The following is a 23,119-nucleotide window of genomic DNA, read 5'->3' as shown; positions in this document are numbered from 1 at the left end:
TTCCCAATGTAAAAGAATACATAAATTTAAATAAATGCAAAATGATGGGCAGAAAAAGACCAATTGGTTGATTCAGCCTGTCCCACATAAATGTGATATCTTGTACATCACAATATGCGCACTCCCCATCCAACCTGAAACCAAGTAACGACCTAGGAAAGACGGAAAAGCAGATAAAATCCAGGCCAATTAGTGAAAATAAAATCTGGAAATTCCACTCCAACCCCTTTAAGCGATTGAAACTAGACTAGGTAACTACTCTAGCCCTGATTAATGGTATACAGTCCACACCTCTTACGCAAAGTGATCTCTGCCCTCACCAGAAACAGGTCCAGCTTTGCCTGAAGAAACTCAGTGAATCAGCATTCATTGCTTGAATCAGAGCTGTTCTACAAGTCCACTATTGTCTAGGAAAAGAGCCACCTCCCAAAATCCAACCTAGTTCTGGCTTTACACAACTTGAGATTGTGGCTCCTGGTCTTCCCTAACCAATTTAGTTGAAACAAACTATTTACACACACACACTCCAGTCCCTCCCTATATTAGATTAGAAATCGCCAGTAAATCCACACTTCTCAACAGGTCCAGTTCCTGTGTAACTTACATCTATCATATAACATCTTTCACACTTTCATGATGTCGCAAAGCATTAACATCCAATTAATTATTAGTAAATACAGCAGGGTCAAGCAAACAGCGACGAGATAAATTTTTAATCTTTTCCAGTGGTGTCAATTGAGAGATCAATGTTGACCAGGAAATTGGGAAACTCTCATGTTATTCTTTGAAGTGTGCCATAATATTCTTTTACATCCATCGGAACAAGTAGACGTGGCCTTGGTTTCACCTCTCATTTGAGAGAAGTCATCTCCCAACAATGCAGCACTTCCACAATACTGCACTGAATTATGTGCTAATGTTCAACCGAGAGGGATTTAAACCCATGGCTTTCCGACTTCTAAGCCACAGTGCTACGACTGAGTTGGTGCCTTGGACGGACTTTGTTCCACTCAACACTTTTTGTTAGGCTATTTATATTTCACTTTTCCCAAATCTAATATGAATTTAACAACAAAAAGCAGTATTCTAAAAATGACCATTGACAATATTGTTGGACAACATGGAGGAGAATATACGGAGGACAAACATTTAATGACATTTCTCTGTCCATGGTTTTATCAGCTATTCATTTGTTTATTTTAGAAGGGTAGAAGAACAGAAGGGAAATGTTATAGAAGCATGCTAAACTTTCAACCATTAATACTCTCAACAGTAATTTCTAAGCTAGCAATTTTAAATATGAAAATTACTTGCCTTTACTGAAGCCGGAGAAACTCCTGCATCAATTGCTGCTTCAATGTATCTCTATCATTCCCCTAAACAGTAGTAGCCTTAACCTTACCTATATTCATTAAAGTAATTACAAATGTTGCCATATATTTGTTTTTACTTGATATATGAATGTGAAATTGAAGTAAACATTGTTTTATGGCATCTTTAGTTTAGCAATACTGAACTGCTGACTGTGCTTAATTTCAGAAAATTAGCCATGAATACTTTTTGTATATAATGCATATCATTTTATATAGAAAAATAACATGAATACATGAATGCTATATCCAAAAGAGATAAAACTTCAATGGCACATTGTGAAGCCTTTTGGAAGGAAAAGTTAGAATTGACAATCTAAGTTTAATGGTTAATTTTTGAAGGGTTGTGCGGGAACAGAGTCTAGGGGGTTCACATACACAAATCTTTGAAGGTGTGGGATATGTTAATGAGGCTGTTTAAAAAAAAGTAATTGGGATGCTGGGCTTTTTCAATTGAGGAATAGAGGGCAAAAACATGAAAATTATGATAACAAAAGTTCTTGATAGAGCAAATAAGGGAAAACGGTTTCCAGTGGCAGAAGTATCACAAACCAGAGGACAAGGATTTAAGGTAATTGGTAAAAGAAACAGAAGTGCCAAGGGGGAAATAAAATATCCAACAAATTATCATGATCTGGAATGCACTGCCTGAAAATTTGGTGGAAGCAGATCCAATAATAAATTTCAAAAGAGAATTAGATAAATATTTGAAAGAAAGAAAAATGTGCAAGGCTCCAGGGAACAAGCAGGGGAGTGGAACTAATTGGATAGCTTTTTCAAAGAGTTGGCACATGTTGGGCAAGATAACAGTTAAAGGAGTTCAATTGCTAATTATTAGTTAACAATCTAAGCATCCATTTGGTTGTATAAAAGGGATAACATATCCCTTTAAGGGGCTGCTTCTTACTTGGACCCTCATTTTCTTTAATGTAGCTTAATTGGTTGCTCAAAAGAGTAAAAGGGATAACAGGTGAAACAAGTTCTCTCTGTAGATACAGTTTTATTTCCGGTGCATAAAACTATCTGAAGGAGTCAGTCTTGTTCTCAGTCTTTATTACCAAACAGCTATTGGAGCTTAACAGCACAGGTCAAATAAGCTGAAAAGTCTCTTTCAGTGTTGTATGATACATGAAAAAAAGGTACAGTATATTTAGAAAATAATAGTACCACAATTGGGTCAAATACGACAATGAATGAGATACAGTTGAAGTACTAATTTAAACAGACTGAGCTATAACTTGGTGGTGGTTGGCTTTAAATATCACTCTATACAACAATTGTATAAAGTATACAAACAGTGGGCTTTCTATCCCTCATCGAGGCATCAAAACTCAACTTCTGATACTCATCTAATTTATTGGATTCTGAAACAAACAATTCTAAATAGAAGTTCTACTCTAGTTTAATTTTACTTCTCAGTTTGACATTCTCCATGTCAAGACCACCAACTAATACTGAGCTTCCTTAATTACCATGATTTGCTTGTTCATCGCACTAGGACTTTAAAACTGAAAATAATGGCTCGGCCACATGTGATAGAATACCTGATTTCCCACACTTTCTGCTAAATATTCATTTCTGCACAAACTAGATATGAATTAATATAAATTTATCCTTTTAAAAACCAATGAGATCACCCCTCAAGCTTCTAAACCCAAGGGAATGCAAACCAAATTTATGCAACTAGTCCTCATAATTTAATCTGTCAAACCCTGGTTTAATTCTGGTATATCAGCAATTATACAAACAGATTTGTAGTATATACATATTAATGGATCATGTTTTCATATGCGCATTTTGAAATAATGATGCTTACAAAATGCTTCTCATATTTACAACATAAAAGTGACTACATTTCAAAAGTAATTCGGAATAGCCTAAGGATGTGTTAATATAAATTAAGCTTCTTTATGTAAACTGCTATATACTGCTCATTTATTGTCACCATAGCTTTAGTGGGGCCATTGGCATTGTTTTGCTTCAAGCCTCCCTCAGTCCACCTCACTGTGTTATCCACACACCTGACTTTCCTTCTTCACCTTCTGCAGTTACCCTCAATTTCTCCTTTAGCTGTTGCCAGGACGAGGCTGTTGGATCTTCATTTCCAATGTTCGCACTTAGTTATCTTTCTCTCTCTAACTGTGTTTAGCAACCCTTTCGATTCTTGAACTTATACCCTTGATCTAATTTATCTCATTTATCTTTCTATCCATCCAGCTGATTCTAAGCATCCTCCACCATACCCACATTTCAAAAGCTGTTATCCTTCTCCCATCCTCTTTCTTCAGAGTCCAATTCTTGTATCCATAGAGTGCAGCACTCCGCATTTATGACTGGACTAGAAGTTTTTGAGCTTCATGCTGATGCTTTTGGACTTTGACACTACTTAAGTCACTGGTCACAGCTCTTGCCATAGCTATTCTAACCTAGATTTCATTTTTGGTATAACTTTGGTGTTTAATCATCAAGCCAAGGTACTCAAATTTGTCCACTACCTCTAGCCCAGTACTTTTCCATTACCATTTAGAGCTATAATGGTGGTCCTTGCCTCATTTATGTTCAGTCCAAAGGACATGTCTTTTGACTAGGCCTGCCAGTACCTCAAGCTCTTCCTTTGTTCTGGCTGAGTGCTGTATCGTCTTCATGCCGGAGATTCCATTTGCTACAACCTCCAATGATGTGCCACTTCTCTCTGTTAACTCTTCCTGCATCATCCTCATCAACTTCTCTCCCACAGCATTAAACAGCATGGGTAACAGATGATATCCCTGCCTGACTCCTTTCTCAAGCGAGAATTGGTTTGTGTGCCCATCAACTCTGACAACTCCTGAAGCATTTCTATATAACTCCTGTATTAGCCACATGATATGTTCGGGTACACCACAGTCTTTCAATACCTTCCATAAGGCATCATGCTCGACAGTGTTGAAAGCTTTGGCATGGTTTATAAACGTGAGCCAAAGCTGGGCTTCCTGGTTAGCTTCACATTTCTCCATGAGATTTCTGAGCACAAGCATAGTGTCAGTTGTAACCTTTCCAGGAATGAAGTCAAACTGCTCCTCTACCACTTCACTGTTCACACAGGGGGCGACTCTCTGCCCGATGACCTCAAGTTGTACTTTAGATGTATGACTGATGAGACTTAGTGTACAATTTTTTGGACAGTCCTGTGTGCCTGCTATCTTCAGCATTGTGACCATCTCAGGTATAGTTCACTCACTGGCCCATTCACCTGTTGTCCATATCTCATCAATAATCTCTTTCTTTGCGTCTACTACTGTTTCACCTCCAGCTTTTAGTGTTTCTGCTGGTATCTGATCTTGTCCTGCTTTTCCAATGTCGATGTTCTTTCTAGATTTTCTTATCTCATCTTTTTGTACTCAGGTTCTAGGTCTTTTTTTAAATTTCCAATCTTCATTGTTTATCTTTCCTGGTTCTTCAGTTGCCTGCAATAATTTTCCCATCTCATCCTAATCTTGTCCTTACCATATGACAAGTCTCCATTTTCATTCTTGATACCTATTCATGGGTTTACATATTTCTTTCCAGCTATGACTTTGACGAGTGAATATACTTTCTTGAAAGCTTCCTCTGCTTCTGCAGCTCTTTCAGTCAGCCAGTAGTTTTTGGTTTTTATACAGGCTTTCTTCACAATGGCTCACAATTCTCTGCTTTGCATGTATAAGGCAGCCAATACCTCAAATTGTGTGCTTTATACCATGAATATGTATATCAGTAATGAACTTAAATCCAAGTAGCACAGCTTGGCAAACCACGTGATTCAATCATGTCATCTAAAAGACATTCCCACCTTGCAGAAAAAAAGAATCCTTTCAATAATAAGAATTTACCAAGTTCTGTAAGTTATACTTAAACTTTTAAGCATGCTTTAATTAAACATGCTTTTGCATTACTGATCATTTTGGGAAAGGGATGCTCACTGTGTCAAGCTCCCTTTTATGTTACTCTCCTTGTCAACTGTGGATACACAATGTTGTTTTTCTGCATGTATTCAACACATTACTCCTTTCAGGTGAAGCAGTGTTATACTCGTACTTCTTTCAACTTAGTCTACTATATTCGGTGCTCAGTGTGGTTCAGTGTATATTCAGTGTGGTCTCCTCTACATTGGGGAGACCAAAAGCAGGCTAGGTGATCACTTTGCTGAACACCTCTGTTCAGTACACAAGCATGACCCCGATCTTTTGGTTTCTTGCCATTTCAATTCGCCATCTTGCTCTCGCGTCCACATTTCTGTCCTCGGCCCGCTGCAATGTTTCAGTAAAGCTCAATGCAAGCTTCAGGAACAGCACCTCATCTTCCAATTAGGCACTTTACAGCCTTCTGGGTTCAACCTTGAGTTCAACAACTTCAGACCATGAACCCTGTCCTCCATTTTGTGTTTTTTTTTTTCCCCCCCTAGTGCCAGTCTGTGTCTTGCTCTCATGTTTTTTTCTTTCAGAAAACACTGACTTTTATTCTGCTATTAACATCTACTCTGGACCAATGCTTTGTTCCTTTTCTACTACCATGACTACTCCCTTTGCCTTTTGTTCCATGACATCTTTGTCATTTAATCTCCCTCACCCTCTATCCTATTTCTGACCTGACTTTTTGTTCCACCTGGCCCTTTTCCCTTCTTCATAAAACCCATCACATTTCTGCCTTTCTTCAGTTCCAAAGAAGAGTCATATTAGACTCAAAACGTTAAGTGTTTCTTTCTCTGCAGATGCTGCCAGACTTACTGAGCTTTCCCAGCACTTTATTTTTATTTCAGATCTCCAGCATCCGCAATATTTTGCCTTTACATTATTATGGGTCACTGTTTCAATCAGCAGTTTTGACCTCATAACAGTAATGACATCATGACATCAGGTGCAATTACCAACATTGTACTTATTGGGCCAGTAGTGAAACTAGTAAATCTGGTAGCAGCAAGCAAAAGTGCTGCTACAAGAATAAATATTGGTTATTCATTTATACTTAAATACAGCCAATGGTAGCAAAACCACATATTTGTCAGTCTTCTAATAAAACTGAGGGTAACACATCTCAGAACAGAGGTGAGGGGCAAGTAGCCACTTTAGCTTCATCCATATTATTTCAATGTCTCAATTTGTTATAGGTGTTGGCCTTATTTTTGACAATTGGTATATTTTGTTAATGCCTACAAGTATCTTCCCCATGAGTAAAACCAGAATCATTTAATTGTTACAGCATAGGAGGCTGCCATTCGGCCCATCATGCCTGCACTGGCTCTTCAAATGAGCAACTTACCTAGTGCCATTCCCCTACCTTCTGCCCTGCACATTCTTCCTTTTCAGGTAACAGTCTAATACCCTTGTGAATGCTTCAAATGAACTTGCCTCCACCACACATGCAGGCAATGCATTCCAGACTCTAAGCACTTGCTGCATGAAAATGTTTTCTTCATGTCACTTTTGCTTCTTTTGCCAATGAGATAAACTGAGCTTCCAGGCTGGGAACCGTTCCTGGGGCTGCTGGGTAATGGGATGAAACACTACCGGTGAAGAATTAAAGTCACATTTGACATTAGACCTAATTAAATCAGAATATCAAAATGTAAACACTCCTGGGATTTTGTGGCATCCATCAAGCCATTTATCTGGCGAGCATTTGATTTTCTGTTTCCACCTCTCCCCACATACACGAAACACAGTGAGGTAAGTATTTAGTTTATCCAAGCTCTTCCATCAAATCATGCGGATGATTCTTAAATGATTGCAGAAATACTGCCTCCGCTCCTCTAGGAGAAAGTCCATTCAACCTCTTCATTTTTACGTGAAGTATTTATTGACACTGGTCCTAAGCTTAGCATTTATAGATTGAGCTCCCTAGTCCTGCATTCATTGTTTCAAAGTAAGTTCCAGGTTTACCTTCAATGGAGTTTTTATCTTTGAGAAAGCAAATGCACAGGCTTATTACAAAATACAACATAAAAACAAAAATATTGTCATTAATTCTAAATCATTAGTCTTCACCATCACCAGATGTAGCTGTTTGATGTAAATTAAATAGGATTTCCTTCCCTTACATTCTCACCAAAACATTTTGTGTCGTTTGGTTTATTTAACATTTGACACCAAACAGTAAAGGAAAAAACTGCATTTCAATCAATGCTTAATGTTGTGTTTCTGTGCCTTTTGTGTCACTTGCTCTTACACCATCATCTCAAATTGCTCCCACTATCATTCACAGACCTGTAACTAGTTTTCTGATTGGATATTTAAAGTACCCGAGGCAGGTGCTGCTTTGCTAAGTAATGCACCCCAGTAATGGAAGATTGTTTAAAATGCTAGTGATAGCCGGTGGGGCAAGTGGTTTCCTCTCTTATGGAGTCTGTGGTACTCAGCACCCATTTCTCACTAATTGAACCAGCTAATATAAATCAATTGTAACTCAATCCATGTTGCCTAGTAACTCAGCCGTTTAGAGATGAAATACATATGGCTAGAAAGTCCTGATTGATAAGGTTTCTGTCAATAAAGCAAATAAAATCCTGTAGAATAATTTATGAATAAAAAAAATAACCAACATTTCTAATTATTATCATTGAAAGGGAGAAAGCACAGCAAGATTGGCAACTCAGTTTCTAAAAGTGAAAAACAGCACCCCAAGTGTGTGTTACTTTCTGTTTTGCTTATCCAAATTTACAAAAACAGGAACACAAGCATGTGTTACAATTACATGATACATATATAATAGCTTTAAGTAGAGCACAGGCTTGGTCTTCTGCACGGCAAATTTTTAAGACCTGGGCTCCTAGAGTTGACAACCAGCCCTGGAGTCTTGTAACATAAACTCGAGTAATTGTGAATATTTTGAATCTGAGTTACGTAAAAATCATGTAACTGGATTATAAGCAACACAAATCTTCAAATGGGGAGGAAGAGTAAAGGAAATTCTGAGACTCTGACATCATTGTGTAAAGTCTTAGTCTTTCTAGAATTACATGTGGAGCAGAGGAGCTGTTAAGACTTGTGCCCTGGAGAAATAGCCACAAAGTCAAATGACATCATAATTAGAAACCTAATAAATATTTTGTTTGATGTGTCACAGCTGGATCTATATGTAAACTTCGTAAGTTTAAGGCAGACAGCCAGATTTTTTAAAAAAGCTTTGAGCTTTTTCCTCTCTATGAACTCATCATAAAGAAGAAAGTCAAATGGTCAACTAGAACACATACTAAGTTGACAGCCATAACACAAAGTGTAACAAATTAAAACTAAGCACATGCATTACTGACAGTCTACTGCTGGTCCCAGTTAATTTGTCTAGTATCTTGCACAGATGTTATTCAAATTTCAGAAGTACAAAGCAGCTGCATAATGGAACTACATGTTGCCGAGTCAATGAGTAAAACAATTATTACCATTCATGAACATAACATATAAATACATTTGAACAAAATACACTCTACTCTTGGCGACATTAAACTATGAACACATTTGAATAAAACGTTGGTATATTGGGGTCTACTAACTCATCAAGCCAGTGAATAGGTCATGTCTCTAATGCGTTAACTGTACCTTTCACAAAAATTTTAATCTGGATCCTTGCAATTAAATGTGTGCCAATCAATGTCAATATTGTTCATGTAGTGTGCAGTACATTGTCCATTCTGCTAGAAAAATTAAATAGTATTATACCAGTCATGTGAGATATTATCCAGTTGTCAAAACGGTGTTCCTTATGTTTATATTATACATCCTTGACTGCATTTAACACAATTGTTTTGAATCTTGGGAGAATTGATTTTTTAAAATATTTTTTGGAAATATGGTGTTATTCTGTAAAGAACGTTGTGTCTGTGTGTGTGTGTGTAAATGATTTAATTAAGCTGGGGAAAGGTTACTTGATGCAGGTTGTCTGGGAGGCTAAGACATGAAAGGATAGAGAAGTTAGGTGTGCATTTGTAATAAGATATTATGGTGGGTTTGAAGTACAAGTAAATAGGGTGGATCTGCCATTTGCATTTTTTGGTTAAATTGAGAGTTTGTTTGAATATCAAAGGGAAGTCAGAGGCGACAAGGAACATTTAAGCATCTTACGGGAGTTCCATGAGTGAACAAGAGAGGGTATATCACATTTATTGACCCGAAAGCAGGGACTAAATAAAAATATGAAAGATTTTATATTGGGAAGGATCTGAGTTTCAAAGAGGTGTGAGAACAATGGAACCTGAGATGAAAGGGAGAAAAAGGTACTTTAGAGGTACTGTGAGCTGTTGGCTACTGATGGTATGAGGAAGATCTCCTAGAAACAGCTCCAGGCTGGGAGAAGATGCAGTTTGAATCAGTCATCTAGTCAAGCCAGAAAAGTCTTGGGCTACAAAAAGCAGTCTTGTTCTCATGTCTTGGATTTCCACAGCAGAGTGGAAGAGAGTTTAAGAGGTCATGTGGTATGCCTTCATTAAAGCTACAACAGTTTGCCTTGGGTAATATTATATAGATGTTTAACTATAAAAATCAAAACGGAGTATTGCCTGGAAGGTGTTTACTTGTGGGTCTGACCAAGCAGGGCATCTTTTGGGGGAATGTTTTGTGAGGCTAACTTTAACTGTGTAACTGTAATCTTGGGTGTTTAAGTTTTCTTTTCTTGTTAATAAAAATTTTACTTTTAATTTTTAAAATCCCAAGTGTTACTGAACTTCTTGCTGCTGAGATCAGTATGTTTTCTTCTCATTTTCAGAATACAGAAAAAAGGGTGTGGCCCGTAAGCCAAATTTTTGAGATTTGGTTTGTTCAGTAACTGACATCTGCTGTGGTCATAACGAACTAAATATAGGTGCCAACATAACCCAGCTCCTACCATCTGCAGGTCAAAGTTTACAGCTTCCCACATTTCAGGATAACAATTGTTCATAACATCAGAAATTATTGTGAAGAACATTTGAGGTTTTGCAGGTGGAAAAGTTTGAGCAAAAGTATCAAAATTACAACCTGCCATCCATTCCTATAAAAATGACACGAGCTTTCAACAAGTTTCATATATAGCTAATGGTGAAGTGCAATCTGAAATGTCTGAATAACAATGATGCTGCAAATCAACAGTTCAGTTTGTACGTCACTGCAAAAAGTTTTATTTGAAATCCGTCTCATTCTCTTCCCTGCAGCTCAGCATCAGATATTCAAAGAAAACTAAGTACTCAAAAATAGTTAATTTCAAACTGTTGGGAACTATGTTACACATAAATACTGCTACTAACTGTCAATTCTAATTTTTGCTCTGCATATTTTTCCCTCAGGTTGCACAGGAGCACACAGTCCGGCATTCATTTCCAACTCGTATCCCTAAACCAAGATCCAGTACAATAAAATTGGTTAGGATGCCTGACAGACTCATCTCCAAATCTGAGCTACAATCAGAAAAACAATCTGTAAGAAAACAGGCAACAAGTGTTACATCCAACTTCAATATACAAGCTACTTTTGGCAAAATGTAAATTTTTTTTTGCAAAAAAATGAACAGATAACAAGGTGCTATAGGATGTATAATCCTTTGTATTAGGTGAATCTGCAACAGATGCAAACTATTTGACAGTTTTCCACCATGTGTGAAAACAGCTGCAGCAGTCCGTCATCACAAGTCTGAATTAAATCAAACTCATATGATAATTCAGCATAATCCCTCAATGTACACAGTTATGAGGCGATAACCTTAGAGAAATCAGATCAAAGGAGATTTCTGTTAATCTCTAATGGGTATGTTAATGTCCAGATTTGCTCCTGGTGTGGGGTGGGGGGAGGTTCCAGGCTGAAATCTCTCATGGAGTTTGGTTGGTAATGTTCACTTCAAAGAAAACTGAACTCTATCATTCTGGATTTAGGAACTGGCACCCTATCCTTTCTTTGGGACATGATGAACATACGAATGCCTTACATTCTTGACCTCTTCATTCTAGTTCCAATATAAATTATCAGATGTTTCCAAATAAACAAACCTAGACAAGGGATGGAATTTAATGCCCTATCAGTGGCAACTTAGGTGGCAGGGGGGCATTTAATCAGGTGGAAGGGTGGCAGGTGGGGACCCTACCATCTTCCTGCCACTACCTTGGTTAAGTTCAAGGTGAAGTGGATAATTAATGCCCACTTAAGGCCTCATCCTGCCACTGCTGGCATTCACCCAGTGGCAGGTGGCAGACTTGTCATGCTGGAAGCCTGACAAGCATATCTGTTGGGGTTGTTTGTGGGCTCCAGGGGTGGTGCAGTGGTCCATCAGTCGAAACCACTCAGTACCTGATCGAGCGAACTAGCATTGGGGGGGGGGGGGGGGGCAGGCAGGAGAGGAGAGAGAGAGGGAGCCTGCCAAAGGTCAACCCCCTGGTCTTGCTGTCAACTCCCCTCCCAACGTCCCCACACCGTGAACCACCCCCACGCCCCCATACTCACCTATGCCTGGGTCCAATAGCCATCTTCGGTCTTGGGTGGGTGCAGTATTAGCTATAGCCAATGCCTCTCCGGTGGAGCTACTGAGCAACGAAGAGTTGCCAGCTTCTGCTTTGCTGGGCAGCTCTTGGCACATGGGACCACCACCACCCCCAGAATCAAGGATCCCGGAGAAGGCCCGCTGCTACCAAGTTAAATACTCAACTGGCACTTAATTTGGCGAACCTTCCGAAAAAGAAGCAATGCAGGTTTTCGCCAGCTCTTCCAGCCAGCTGGAGACACCCCTGTTGCCTCCATTAAATACCACCCAAGATCCTTAAACTGGAATAAATTCAAACAGCCACATTCAATGCATCCGAATGGCAGAATTTAACTCGGAATTAACCTATTAAAGAAAGGGGTCCTTGCTTTAAAGTAGGCTATTCAACATAAAATTCTTTGACTGGGGAACTCTCAGACAAATTCATTTAAGCATAAAAACCATGGAAATGTGTATTTTCTAAATAATACAGAATGAAATGCAGTTGATAGCACAAATTGAAGATGGTTACTACACATTACTGACAAAGTAAAATCATTTTGGGAGGGAACACACAAACAGGCAAGTATTAAAGTAAGGTTCCAAATGACCACAATGTGTGAATGACAAAAAATTCTGTCTATGGCTTAATTTACATCAATTGGTTTGCACAACTATAATGTACTTAAAAAGAAAGTTTCCAAATGTTGCACTACATTCACTCCGCATTTTAATGTTTGTTGTATACCCATTGTATAGTGGAATTTGATTTTGCATATATAATATATATATATATATATATATATGCAAAATCAAATTCCACTATACAATGGGTATATATATATATTCCTTTCAGTTTCTTCCTTTTCCCTACAAAACAGGCTGAATCTAACTCCCAGTTTCTTTGCAACAGCATAATTCTTTTTAAAAAAAAATTTGTCTTCAATGCTTTTCTCCTTGTCAATCCTTTCCAGGAAAAAGCCATTCATACTAGACTGGTGGCAGCTCACCACTTTCTCACCTAAATTGTTATACATCACATCAACCTCAAAAAAGCATGCAAAAATGCTGAGCCACTGACAAAACATTTTCATTTCTATTAGCCTCCCTCTGCCACACCCCATCCATGGCTGATAAGGTAGATGGTAATACGCCCGCCATGACTGCAACAACAACAAGTTGCTTTATATAGCACCTTTAATGTAATAAAACATCTCAAGTGGCTTGACAGGAGCATTACAGAGCAAAGCCAGAGACCCAGGATAATGCTGTGGGGACCTGAGTTCAAATCCTGTCATGGCAGATGGAATTTGAATTCAATAAAAATCCAGAATTAAAAGTCTGATGACCATTGCTGATTGATTGTTGTAAAAACCCATCTGGTTCACTAATGCCATTTAGGGAAGGAAATCTGCCATCCTTACCTGGTCTGGCCTACATGTGACTCCAGACCCACAGCAACGTGCTTGACTCTTAAATGCCCTCTGAACAACGGCAACTAGACATAGGCAATAAATGCTGGCTTAGTCAGCGACACCCACGTCCCATGAATTAATTTTTTAAAAGTAGAGATGCTGGGAGGATGAAGGCATGGCCAACAATGGCAGATTGATTAAAATTAAGGATACACTAGAAGCCAGAACTGGAGGAGTGCACATATCTCAAAGGGTTGTGTGGCTGGAGGAGATGACAGGTAGGGAGGGACAAGGCCATGGAGGGATTTGAAAATGCAAATGAGAATTTTACAATCCAAGAGTTGCTTAACGAGAAGCAAATGTAGGGTTAGTGAACACAGGGAATGAACAGGATCTGGTTTGAACACGGGCATGACCTCAAGTTGACAGAGGGTGGAACGTGGGAGGCTAGCCAGTATTGCACTGGAATAGTCAAGCCTGGAGCTAACAAATACATGGATGGGGGATTCAGCAGCAGATGAGCTGAGGCAGGTGCGGAGTCAGGCTATGTTACAGAGGTGGAAATAGGTGATTTTAGTGATAGCACAGATATGACACCAAGATTGCAAACACTCTGGTTCAACAGTAGACAGTTGCCAGGGAGGGATGTAGCCATTATCTTGGGACTAGGAGTAAGTCGAATACATAAAAATTAAACAGGAAAATATGAGTTGGTGCTGCAGATAAATGCTCAAGATAATTTTTTACATATTTAAGCTGTAGTACCAATGTTCTGCGTACTTAGCTGCAACACTTTCCAAATGTGGTACAACACCACCACCTTTTGGCAAATGAGTATTACTGGACAAACATTTATCATGGTACACGTTCAAAAACAAAAACAGTTTTTCTTCGACTACCTGTTTATTTCCCGCCCAAAAATGGTCTCTAGCATTAGCACACATCTATCTATTTACCGTGAACACAATCATTTCTATAAGTATTAATCAGAATGTGATAAAAACAAAAAAACTGCGGATGCTGGAAATCCAAAACAAAAACAGAATTACCTGGAAAAACTCAGCAGGTCTGGCAGCATCGGCGGAGAAGAAAAGAGTTGACGTTTCGAGTCCTCATGACCCTTCAACAGAACTTGAGTTCGAGTCCAAGAAAGAGTTGAAATATAAGCTGGTTTAAGGTGTGTGTGTGGGGGGTGGAGAGATAGAGAGAGAGGTGGCGGGGGGTGGGGGGGGGGGGGAGGCGATGTGGTTGTATGGACAAACAAGCAGTGATAGAAGCAGATCATCAAAAGACGTCAACGACAATAGTACAATAGAACACATAGGTGTTAAAGTTAAAGTTGGTGATATTATCTAAACGAATGTGCTAATTAAGAATGGATGGTAGGGCACTCAAAGTATAGCTCTAGTGGGGGTGTTTTTTTTTATAATGGAAATAGGTGGGAAAAGGAAAATCTTTATAATTTATTGGAAAAAAAAGGAAGGGGGAAACAGAAAGGGGGTGGGGATGGGGGAGGGAGCTCACGACCTAAAGTTGTTGAATTCAATATTCAGTCCGGAAGGCTGTAAAGTGCCTAGTCGGAAGATGAGGTGTTGTTCCTCCAGTTTGCGTTGGGCTTCACTGGAACAATGCAGCAAGCCAAGGACAGACATGTGGGCAAGAGAGCAGGGTGGAGTGTTAAAATGGCAAGCGACAGGGAGGTTTGGGTCATTCTTGCGGACAGACCGCAGGTGTTCTGCAAAGCGGTCGCCCAGTTTATGTTTGGTCTCTCCAATGTAGAGGAGACCACATTGGGAGCAACGAATGCAGTAGACTAAGTTGGGGGAAATGCAAGTGAAATGCTGCTTCACTTGAAAGGAGTGTTTGGGTCCTTGGACGGTGAGGAGAGAGGAAGTGAAGGGGCAGGTGTTGCATCTTTTGCGTGGGCATGGGGTGGTGCCATAGGAGGGGGTTGAGGAGTAGGGGGTGATGGAGGAGTGGACCAGGGTGTCCCGGAGGGAGCGACGGCAGATCTTTTATGCTGACTTGCTGCTGTGCTACTCAAAGGATTAGATGAAAAAGCCTTCAGGCCACAGCTGTCAAGGGGCTGTGCCCAAACAATGTGAACTGTGCAAACTGGAGGAACAACACCTCATCTTCAGACTAGGCACTTTACAGCCTTCCGGACTGAATATTGAATTCAACAACTTTAGGTCGTGAGCTCCCTCCCCCATCCCCACCCCCTTTCTGTTTCCCCCTTCCTTTTTTTTCCAATAAATTATAAAGATTTTCCTTTTCCTACCTATTTCCATTATAAAAAAAAACACCCCCACTAGAGCTATACCTTGAGTGCCCTACCATCCATTCTTAATTAGCACATTCGTTTAGATAATATCACCAACTTTAACTTTAACACCTATGTGTTCTATTGTACTATTGTCGTTGACATCTTTTGATGATCTGCTTCTATCAAGTTCTGTCGAAGGGTCATGAGGACTCGAAACGTCAACTCTTTTCTTCTCCGCCGATGCTGCCAGACCTGCTGAGTTTTTCCAGGTAATTCTGTTTTTGTTTTGCTTCTATCACTGCTTGTTTGTCCATACAACCACAGCGCCCCCCCCCACCTCTCTCTATCTCTCCACCCCCCACACACACACCTTAAACCAGCTTATATTTCAACTCTTTCTTGGACTCGAACTCAAGTTCTGTTGAAGGGTCATGAGGACTCGAAACGTTAACTCTTTTCTTCTCTGCCGATGCTGCCAGACCTGCTGAGTTTTTCCAGGTAATTCTGTTTTTGTTTTTAATCAGAATGTGGCCTGGACTATCAACTACTTTAGGAATAAATTATAAATAGGTATGGCAGCAAACAGCAAAGCCAAAGAGCAGATTTACAGTTATGTATACAAAACAATTATGCATTAGAGAATAAAAAGTGTTATGGCTCCTTCATGAAAACACATTGTGAAACTGGATTTGATTAAGATCATCAACAAGAGCTTTATATGCAATTTATTTCATAATTCCCTATGGAGACGCTTGCCTCATTCCCTCTGTCTGATGACTTTAGAGAAACAAAGATTGAGGCAAGTCTGCCCAATATATATTTCACAACTATTTATTGCACCCAGAATAATGAAATCAAAGAGCATCTCTCATGATAACTAACAAACACCCACAGGACATCAAAACTAAATCATGTTGAGCTTCCCAGAAGCTGTCTCCAAGTGGTAACTCATGTCTGCACAATTTGCTTAGGCTGCATTTAAACAGCTAACATGCAAACAAACCTGACCAAATGGCCCACTGCTCATCTTGCAGCAGGAAGGTCTGATCTTTGCTGGGTTAGCTGCTCGCAGCCAAAGGACAAGTGAATGGAAGAGAAATTGGCAGAGTATAAAACAAGCTACCAATTTGCTGTCAACCCATTTTGCACTAATGTTGTTGAATAACTTCACCCCAAGCGAGTCTTTTGAGTTGCACAGAGAATGCATCTATTTTGGTAATTTTCCCAATGGTGTTCATTTGACTGTACTTCAATCAGTGATCAAATTATTTGTTCTTTAAAATTATGTAGGATACTAATTCCTTTGGCACAGATTGGAGTGTGATCGAGGCAATACAAGCGAGGAGAGAGATGATGTGGAGAGACTATCAATGAAGCACAAATGGTTAAAAATATATAGGCACTCCCAAGTTGGATCAAAAGCAGTATGCTTTCTTAATCAAAATCGGTCAGCCTCGACTCAGGGGTTCACTTTCCTCAGTCAGGTTGGGAGCTCAAGACCCACTTCAGAGATTTGAGCATATAATTAATACTGCATTGAAATGACAGCTTGACAGAATGCTGAACTTTCAGAGATGCCATTTTTTTTTCTTCAATCTTGGGATGTGGGCATCACCGGCTAGGCCAGCATTTATTGCCCATCCCTAATTGCCCTTGAGAAGGTGTTGGCAAGCTGCCTTCTTATACCGCTGCAGTCCATGTGGTGTAGGTACACCCACAGTGTTGTTAGGGAGAGAGTGCCAAGATTTTGACCCAGTGACACTGAAGGAACAGTGATATATTTCCAAGTCAGGATGGTGTGTGGCTTGGAGGGGAATTTCCAGGTGGTGGTGTTCCCATGTGTCTGCTGCCCTTGTCCTTCGGGATGTTAGTGGTTGCGGGTTTGGAAAGTGCTGACTAAGGAGCCTTGGTGAGTTCCTGCAGTGCTTCTTATAGATGGTGCACACTGCTGCCGCTATGCTTCGGTGGTGGAGGGAGTGAATGTTTGTGGATGAGGTGCCAATCAAGCGGGTTGCTCTGTCCTAGATGATGTCAAGCTTCTTGAGTGTTGTTGGAGCTGGACTCATCCAGGTAAGTGGAGACTATTCCATCACACTTCTGACTTGTGCCTTGGGGAATCAGCTGATGGGGAGTCAGGTATATTAAACTGAAACCTCTCTCAAGTGGATGTAAAACATCACAGGACATGACTCAAAGAAGAGCAGGGGAGTTGCCTGGTAACCAGGCCAACATCTATTCCTCAATCAAGATCAGTAAACCTGCTAATCAGGTCATTTATGTCACATCTGTTTGTAGTATCTTGCTGTATGCAAATTGGAGTTAATCAGATGGCCGTGGTGCACTACAGTTCACTCAGAGTCCAAGTTATTGTGGCAACATGCACTTTTACATGCATGTTGTAGTTTGGAGCGATGGATAGCGATGGTAGAGGCACCAACTTTCTTTCCATCACATGGCTGAACAGGAATCATCCCCACTCTTAACAGCTGCCACTAGCATGTGTTGGAAGGATTTGAAGGTTGATAATCAACTTGTTTGGCTGTGTATGAATGCAGCTTCCTTGGCCATCAATTCTGGAGTGGGACTTGAAACGAAGCTTCTGGCTCAGAGACAGAGGCCGTACCTACTACACCAGAACATCTCCTAGTTAATCAGACATTATCCAGGAATGAATTTAGGGAATAATGTTTCAAATTTATTTAAAATACATCGTTGGCTAGCTTCTAAGGAAGGGTCTACATCCCAAACCTTGCCATTGCTCATTCTCTGACTAACATGTCCTTGCTGCACCATTCTCATGTGATGTCTCAACTAATACTCTTCCAAACTTTTTGACTCCACCCATTTCTGCTGAAGCAGGATAGAATGGATCTAATGTCATCTGGTGTGGGCGGCTAGGTTGCAGTTAATTTGCATTCATGGTTTGTGTTACATTTGCTGCTTGTGCTGAAAAATCACAAATGGCAAGAGATCATTTGCAAAGTGCTGAGAGTGGTTTTTAAAGTGCCTAGAATTAGCGGGTGAAAGGAGCCTTGTGCGAGTCAAATGGATGCAAAGCCAAATCACAGATTGCCCTTTCAAAAAGCAAGTAGTTAACAACTATGCACAAACTAATGAAAACAGAGTGCAGCAAAGGGAGAGACTTGGGAGAAAGTTGGCTCTGTGTTTAGGTAAGAAAGAGAAAGAGACTTGCAGTTGTACAGCCTTTCAAAACCAGGATGTCCTGAAGCACTTTGCAGTCAATTAACAAGTGCTTTACAGGCACTTAAGTATTTTGCTGCTTACGTTCCAATGTAGAAAATATGGAAGCCAATTTCCGCAGAGCAAGTTCCCACAAACAGCAATATGATAATGATCAGATAGGTTGTTTCAGTGGTAAAAACAAAAAACCTGCGGATGCTGGAAATCCAAAACAAAAACAGAATTACCTGGAAAAACTCAGCAGGTCTGGCAGCATCGGCGGAGAAGAAAAAAGTTGACGTTTCGAGTCCTCATGACCCTTCGACAGAACTTGCGTTTCAGTGGTGTTGGTTAGGGATACATATTAGCCAGGACATCAGGGAGAACACCAGTGCCCCCCTCCAATGATGACCAGGGATCTTTTAAGGTCACCGGAGAGGGAAGACAGGCCTTGATTTAATGCTTCAATCCACCTCCGACATTACAGCACTCCCAAAGTAATGTAATGAAATATCTACCTAGATGTTTAGGCTCAGATGGATCTAGAATTCATAATCTTCTGACTGAGAGGCAAGAGTGCTACCTTGGAGCCACAGTTAACAGAAGGTAGGATCAGCCACAATATTGAAACAGAAATTGAGGATGAAATTAAAGAGGTGTATATTAACAATACAATCACATTCTTAGGAAATTTAAATTATTCAAAAATAGACTAGATAGTGAAATGTCTGTGTTGAGAAAGAGGAGGTTCTTTCCTTAAAAGAAGATGGTCAAAATGGAAGGTAATTATTAGACTTAGTTATGGGTGATGACACACAGCAGGTATGTAACCTAAACATAGAGAAACAGTGGAGGCTGCTTGTGTCCATGGAATTTAGCCAGTGCTTTCAAGCTTCCTTATGCGAGCAGCAGAAGTATCCTAAAACCTAATATTAAAGATCACAACTTTGTCACATTTCTGTCCTTCTCTTCATAAATCTGGACGGTAATGTAAATTCTAATATGTCTTAGGTGCATTTATATTGTAGAAATGCAGCCAAGTGGATGTGAACAAATCAGTTACAGTAAATATATACATTCTCCACACTCACTGAACAAATAACATCACAAATTTGACCCTACAAATTTGCTGTTTGATTTAGAAAGTTAGGTTCAATTCAGTAAGTGCAAAGAGCTTGTCCCAATAGTTCCACTGATAAAACAACGGGATTATCCAAATTCCATAGCAAAGTTCAGCACAACTGACACCCAAGTTAAAAATAAGACAGCCTGAGGTTACTCTTATTAAACAAAAGTGAAACAACTAAGCAATATAAAAAAAATGCTAAACTTGTGCATATCTACTATAATGAGAGAGTGGCAAAGGAGGAAAATGGTATGGATGACCATATCAAACATGGAAAAAATATCAAGGAGAAAAAGGAGGGATACTTAATGCAGTAGCTGTTGATAGATGTAATTTGTGACTTTGACCAGAGCAATGTCAGTACTCTGAACAAGGTGGACACTAAACTGAAGGCTAGTTCTGATTAAAGATCATCGCCCTGAAACATTAACTTTTTTTTTTCACAGATGCTGCCAGACCTGCTGAGTATTTCTGACATTTTCTGTTTTTACTTCAGTTTTCCAGCATCTGCAGTACTTGGCTACTGATCTGATGGGATTAGTTTTAAGGAAGGTGGAAGCAAAAAGATAATCAAGGATTTTAGAAAGGAAAGCAAGAATAGCAAAACATGCCAGGTTGTGACTGCAGATTGGTTGAGCCAAAACTCTGAGGTGTGGAATGATTACGGCAATCTCTAAAGACGGCCAGAGCAAATGGAGCTATTAATATTGCACATGAGCAGGGAAGAGACCTCATCCTGAGTGAGACACAGCCAGAGTGAGTGTGGATATTGGCAATTTAGTACACAGTGGGAATTTGGTGCACAGTGGGAATTTGGTGCACAGTGGGAATTTGGTGCACAGTGGGAATTTGGTGCACAGTGGGAATTTGGTGCACAGTGGGAATTTGGTGCACAGTGGGAATTTGGTGCGGAGGGGAAGAGGTGCTATTCGCATTTTTTCTTTGCTATCCAACTTCTTAAATCTTCAGAGAGTGGTCTTTCCCTGCTGCAGCAGTAGAGGCTACGAGGGAGAGGAAAGACTGGTAAGCAGTGGGTAAGGTCAGGTATCCCTTATAATTTAAGGTCTTTTTGTGGTTTATAGTTTGTATATTCTGTAGTAACGAGGATCAGGAAAGAAGGGCCCTAGAATAATTGATTTAAAAGGTTTAATTTAAAGGGATAAGTCTTGGCAGGAGAGCTCAAAGCTGTGGTGTGCTCCTTGTGCTCCATGTGGGAAGCCGGGAACATTTCTAGTGCTCGGGACCAGCATATGTGCAGGAAGTATGTCCAGCTGCAGCTCCTGAAAGCTAGGGTTTCAGATATGGAATGGCGATTGGGGACACTGGAGCATCCGCAAGTCTGAGAGCATCGTGGATAGCACGTTTAGAGAGGTGATCACACCGCAGCTGAAGGGACTTGACGAAGGAAGGGAATGGGTGATCATCAGGCAGTCTAAGAGAAAAAAGCAGGTAGTTCAGGAGTCCACCTGGGGTCCCGCTTGCAAATCAGTATTCCATTTTGGAGGCTAATGAGGGCGCTGGTTCCTCCAGGGAGTGCGGACAGAGCCAAGCTTCTGGCACCACAAGCAGCCTGTCTGTTTGGAGGGGAGGCAGAGAAATAGGGGATTCTATAGTCAGGGGAACAGATAGGCGCTACTGTGGCTGTCAACGTGACTCCAGGATGGTGTGTTGCCTCCCTGGTGTCAGGGTCCAGGATGTCACTGAATGGCTGCAGGACATCCTATAGAGGGAGAGTGATAAGGCAGAGGTCATGGTACATGTCGGTACCAATAACATAGGTAGAAAGAGGGATGAGGTCTTGCATCAAGAATTCAGGGAGTTAGGCAATAGACTAAAAAGCAGGACCTCTCGGGTTGTAATCTCTGGGTTACTCCCAGTGCCACCTGCTAGCGAGCTCAGAAATAGAATAGCGCAGATGAATACGTGGCTTAAGAGTTGGTGCAGGAGGGGGGTTTTAGATTCCTGGATCACTGGGGCCATTTCTGGGGAAGGTGGGGCTTGTACAAGCGGGACGGTCTACATCTGAACCAGAGCGGGACTAACATCCTTGCGGGCGGGTTTGCGAGCACTGTTGGGAGGAATTTAAACTAATTCGGCAGGGGGAGGGAACACAGAATGTTAGCAGAATAGGGACACATCATATTACACTAAAACAATCAAGTCAGAGGGAGTACAGTTGCATTAAGTTTCAAGGGAGTAGGGCAAGGCTAGATGGCCTCTACTTTAATGCCAGGAGCATTACAGGTAAAACGGATGAGTTAAGGGTGAGGATTGACACATGGAATTGTGATATAGTAGCCATCACAGAGTCGTGGTTGAGGGAGGAGCAGGATTGGCAGCTCAACGTTCCGGTTTATAGGATCTTCAGGCAAGACAGGGCAGGGGGTAAAAGAGGAGGAGGCATTGCATTATTAGTTAAGGAGTCAGTTACTGCAGTAAGGAGAGATGATATCTTGGAGGGGGCATCGAATGAAGCTTTGTGGGTAGAGCTTAGGAATAAAAAAGGGGCAGCCACATTGTTAGGTGCTTATTATAGACCCCCAGATAGTCAGTGGGAAATTGAGGAGCAAATATGTGCACAATCTAGTGTGTAAAAACTAGGGTAATTATAAGGGTAAGGATTGGGGGAGAATGGATTTTAGTAAAATAAGGCAGGATCTGGCTTAGGTAGACTGGGAACAGCTACTTGTGGGGAAATCTACAGAAGAGCAGTGGGGGGCGTTCAAAAAGGAAATGGGGAGGGTACAGGCTCAACATGTTCTCTCTAGGGAAGGAGTAACAAGCCCAGAGAACCATGGATAACCAGAGATATTCAGGATTGGATGAGAAGGAAAAGGGGGGCTTCTAGCAGGTACAAAGGGAGCAAATCAGCGGAGGCATTAGTGGAGTACAAAAAGTGCAGGGTGGAGCTTAAGAAAGCAATTCGGTGAGCAAAGAGGGGATATGAGAAAGCTCTGGCTGGTAAAAGTAGGGAAAATCCCAAGATATTCTAAGTATATCAATGGGAAGAGGATAACCAGGGAAAGAGTAGGGCCCATTAGGGACCAAGGGGGCAATCTATGAGTGGAACCAGAGGACATCGGTAGACTGTTGAATGAATACTTCACATCCGTCTTCACCCAAGAGAATGAGGATGAAGGTATGGAACTCGGGAAGAGAGACGGCGAGGTTCTTGAGCAAATTAATATAGGGGGTGACAAGGTATTGGAGGTGTTGGCAGGCTTAAAAGTGGACAAATCTCCAGGTCCGGATGATTTGTGTCCCAGACTGCTGAGGGAGGCAAGGGAGGAGATCGCAGGGGCTCTGTCTCAATTTTTAACTACTCTTTGGC

The 23,119-nt window shown here is 40.7% G+C and overlaps 2 protein-coding genes across 6 annotated transcripts in view; one reads left to right on the top strand and one right to left on the bottom strand.

Annotated features, from left to right (window-relative positions):
• The window catches only part of filip1l (filamin A interacting protein 1-like), a 254,298-nt gene extending 243,427 nt beyond the window's left edge, over window positions 1-10,871 (top strand). For 2 of the 3 annotated variants that reach the window (XM_041211434.1, XM_041211438.1), the window contains one exon: window positions 10,639-10,871. In XM_041211434.1, the coding sequence (XP_041067368.1) occupies window positions 10,639-10,836 (198 nt within the window). In that variant the 3' untranslated portion in view covers window positions 10,837-10,871. The remainder of the gene's footprint in view (window positions 1-10,638) is intronic. The other variant, XR_005945860.1, reaches the window with a different exon arrangement.
• The window catches only part of cmss1 (cms1 ribosomal small subunit homolog), a 330,534-nt gene that overhangs the window by 296,692 nt on the left and 10,723 nt on the right, over window positions 1-23,119 (bottom strand). The gene's annotated exons all lie outside the window — the stretch shown is intronic.

Source organism: Carcharodon carcharias, chromosome 18 (assembly GCF_017639515.1).
Source record: "Carcharodon carcharias isolate sCarCar2 chromosome 18, sCarCar2.pri, whole genome shotgun sequence".
Classification (NCBI taxonomy): domain Eukaryota; kingdom Metazoa; phylum Chordata; class Chondrichthyes; order Lamniformes; family Lamnidae; genus Carcharodon; species Carcharodon carcharias.
Note: the sequence above shows the minus strand (reverse complement) of the source record. Positions and strands in the feature narration are given on the sequence as shown.